The sequence below is a fragment of the Bison bison genome, unplaced genomic scaffold (assembly GCF_000754665.1).
Source record: "Bison bison bison isolate TAMUID 2011002044 unplaced genomic scaffold, Bison_UMD1.0 scf7180017864381, whole genome shotgun sequence".
NCBI lineage: Eukaryota > Metazoa > Chordata > Mammalia > Artiodactyla > Bovidae > Bison > Bison bison.
In genome coordinates, this window is record NW_011494953.1 from 344,120 (window position 1) to 346,835 (window position 2,716).

Consider the following 2,716-nt stretch of genomic DNA (forward strand, 5'->3'; position numbering starts at 1 on the left):
GCAAAGTAATGTCTCTGCTTTTGAATATGCTATCTAGGTTGGTCATAACTTTTATTCCAAGGAGTAAGCATCTTTTAATTTCATGGCTGCAGTCACCCTCTGCAGTGATTTTGGAGCCCCCCAAAATAAAGTCTGACACTGTTTCCACTGTTTTCCCATCTATTTGCCATGAAGTGATGGGACCAGATGCCATGATCTTAGTTTTCTGAATGTTGAGCTTTAAGCCAACTTTTTCACTCTCCTCTTTCACTTTCATCAAGAGGCTCTTTAGTTCCTCTTCGCTTTCTGCCATAAGGGTGGTGTCATCTGCATATCTGAGGTTATTGCTATTTCTCCCGGCAATCTTGATTCCAGCTTGTGCTTCTTCCAGTCCAGCGTTTCTCATGATGTACTCTGCATATAAGTTAATGTTTCATTAAAATTTATTTATCCAAATCTCTGTTAGATTGAATTGTCTCTAAGTCACACTGTGATAATTTGCTTTATATAGACTTTTTTTTCATTTTGGAATTATTTTTCTTTGCATGAATTCCAAGACAAGGAACAATTGGGTCCAAGAGTTGAATCACTTTATGCTTTTGATACATATCATATTCTTCAAATTATTTTCTAAAAGAATTTTGTCTATTTACACTTTCACCAATAGTGGCACAGTGTTTAGCATTGGGGTTCTGGGGTTTATTATTTAAAAATGATCATTATAAATTTTATGTATAATTTCATATTTATGTATTTACATAAGTTTAGATACATAAATATGGTTTCCGCCTTGGGGTTATGCCTGCAAAGACCCATCACATACCCAGATTATTTGAATAGTTTTCTTCTGGTGCTTTTATGTTTTGTCTTTTTGATGTGTTTATTCCAGAGATTTGTTTTGGTGAGAGGGAAAAGATTAACTTAAATTTTTAAGTAAAAATTATTCTAGCATCAAAAAGTGGCCATTAAATATGTGAATAAGAATGATACCTTATTGTTCTATTTTCCTTCTCTCTCCTCCCTCTTTTCTTTTGGATTTCTAGTGGGTGGAAGAGTTTCCCACCTGTTACCAACAGTTGAACGTGCCCCACCTCCCCTGATTCCCTACATCAGACTTTCAGAGGTTCCTGCGTCCAGGAGGAACCTCTCTGCAGGACCCTACAGTGTGGGTGCCAAGCTCCCATTCTTGCTAGGAGACCCTGAGACCCTCAAGGCTCTGCATGTCAGAGAAGACAACTAGTCATTTTGACATCTGAAGAAATGAGGGGATTGTACCCTAAAGGCCTTGTCTAGCTCTTGTACCCTAAAAGTGCTTCTGCAACCAGCTGATTATATGACCTTGGCCTAGTGGGGGCCCCAGATGTCTTTTCTTGGGCACATTTTGAACTATTTGTACTTACTGTACCCTTTGCTGTCCTGAACCATTTTCCAGATTCAAAGGGATAGAAAGATGTTTATGGGCCACGATTCTACAGGAAGTACCACAGATTTGGCCTCTTTCATTACCTCTGTGATAGTAGAGAATCCTAAACCTACTTCTGCTCAGATGTTGTGAGCTTGGGCGTTGTTTTTGGAAAGAAGCAATCAGATTTCTTTTCTGGAAATAACAGGAGTGCCTCATAGCATATCCATCAACAAGCTGAGTCCTCCTGGTCAAGGACCATGGCGCATGCAGGGGGCTCTAAGGGGTGAGGAGACCCATCCTGAAGAGGAGCGGAGACTGGTGGAGATGAGGGAAATTGAAATGGTGGCGGTGAGTCCACATTCCTGGGTCCTGAAGTCCTGGTTCCTACAGTTCTCTCTTTAATTTTACATGCCCTCTCCTCATCCTAATATCCTTCCCGGCAATACAAATGAAAACTTCCCTTTGGTGAACTGAGCCACTTTGGATGTGCACTCCTTGTGGCTGTGTGTGTGCTAAGTCACCTCAGTCATGTCTGACTCTTTGCGACCCTATGGACTGTAGCCTACCAGTCTCCTCTGTCCATGGGGATTCTCCAGGCAAGAATACTGGAGTGGGCTGCCATGCCCTTCTCCAGGGGATCTTCCTGACCCAGGAATTGAACCCAGGTCTCCTGTATTGCAGGCAAATTCTTTACCGTCTGAGCCAGCAGGGAAGCCAGAGGGAAGCAGAGCTAGAGTTTAAACACATGCAGCCTGTTTTCAGAATGTTCCGGCCCAGCATCAGGCAGTGGGACTAAAAGCCATGGCAGACTTCTTTCCTTAACTTTGCTGGATCTTTCCCCAATGTCCACTCCCTTTCCCCCTCATGCCCGCTTCCTGCCTTGTGCTCAGTGTGTCCCCCGGGGATGCCACTTCGATAGCCATGTTTATAGCTTTCTCAGGTGGTGCTCTAACAGGGCATGTTCCCCGGGTGCACCCCTCAGAAGATGCCGCACCCCTCCATGCAGCAGATGGGGTCAGATGCATGGCCATCTTCCAAGGTTGTTGAGTGTGGAGGGCCTGGGTCCTAGCCTCACGCCCCCAGGGGATTGCTTCTTACTGGTATTAAAGCTGGAAGACAACAAACCCCCAACTGCCAAGAAACCAGGAGAAGGAAGTCTTGCACAGCAGAGGAACACGTTTACTTGTCAGCTCATGGCTTCAGCTCTCAGCCCCTCGGTGGTGAACGTGATGAGATGGTGGAAGTAGTGGGCTGGGTGGCACCCTTGGTGCCTCATTCTGGGGGTGGGCAGGGTGGTGGGCATTTAGGAGGACAGGACTTGACACATGGCTT

General features: G+C 44.8%; 1 protein-coding gene across 1 annotated transcript in view; it reads right to left on the bottom strand.

Moving 5' to 3' along the window:
- Positions 1–2,656: 2,656 nt before the first annotated feature.
- Positions 2,657–2,716, bottom strand: part of LELP1 (late cornified envelope-like proline-rich 1) — a 2,410-nt gene continuing 2,350 nt past the window's right edge. The window contains exon 3 of the mRNA XM_010857451.1: positions 2,657–2,714. Within this exon, the coding sequence (XP_010855753.1) occupies positions 2,657–2,714 (58 nt within the window). The remainder of the gene's footprint in view (positions 2,715–2,716) is intronic.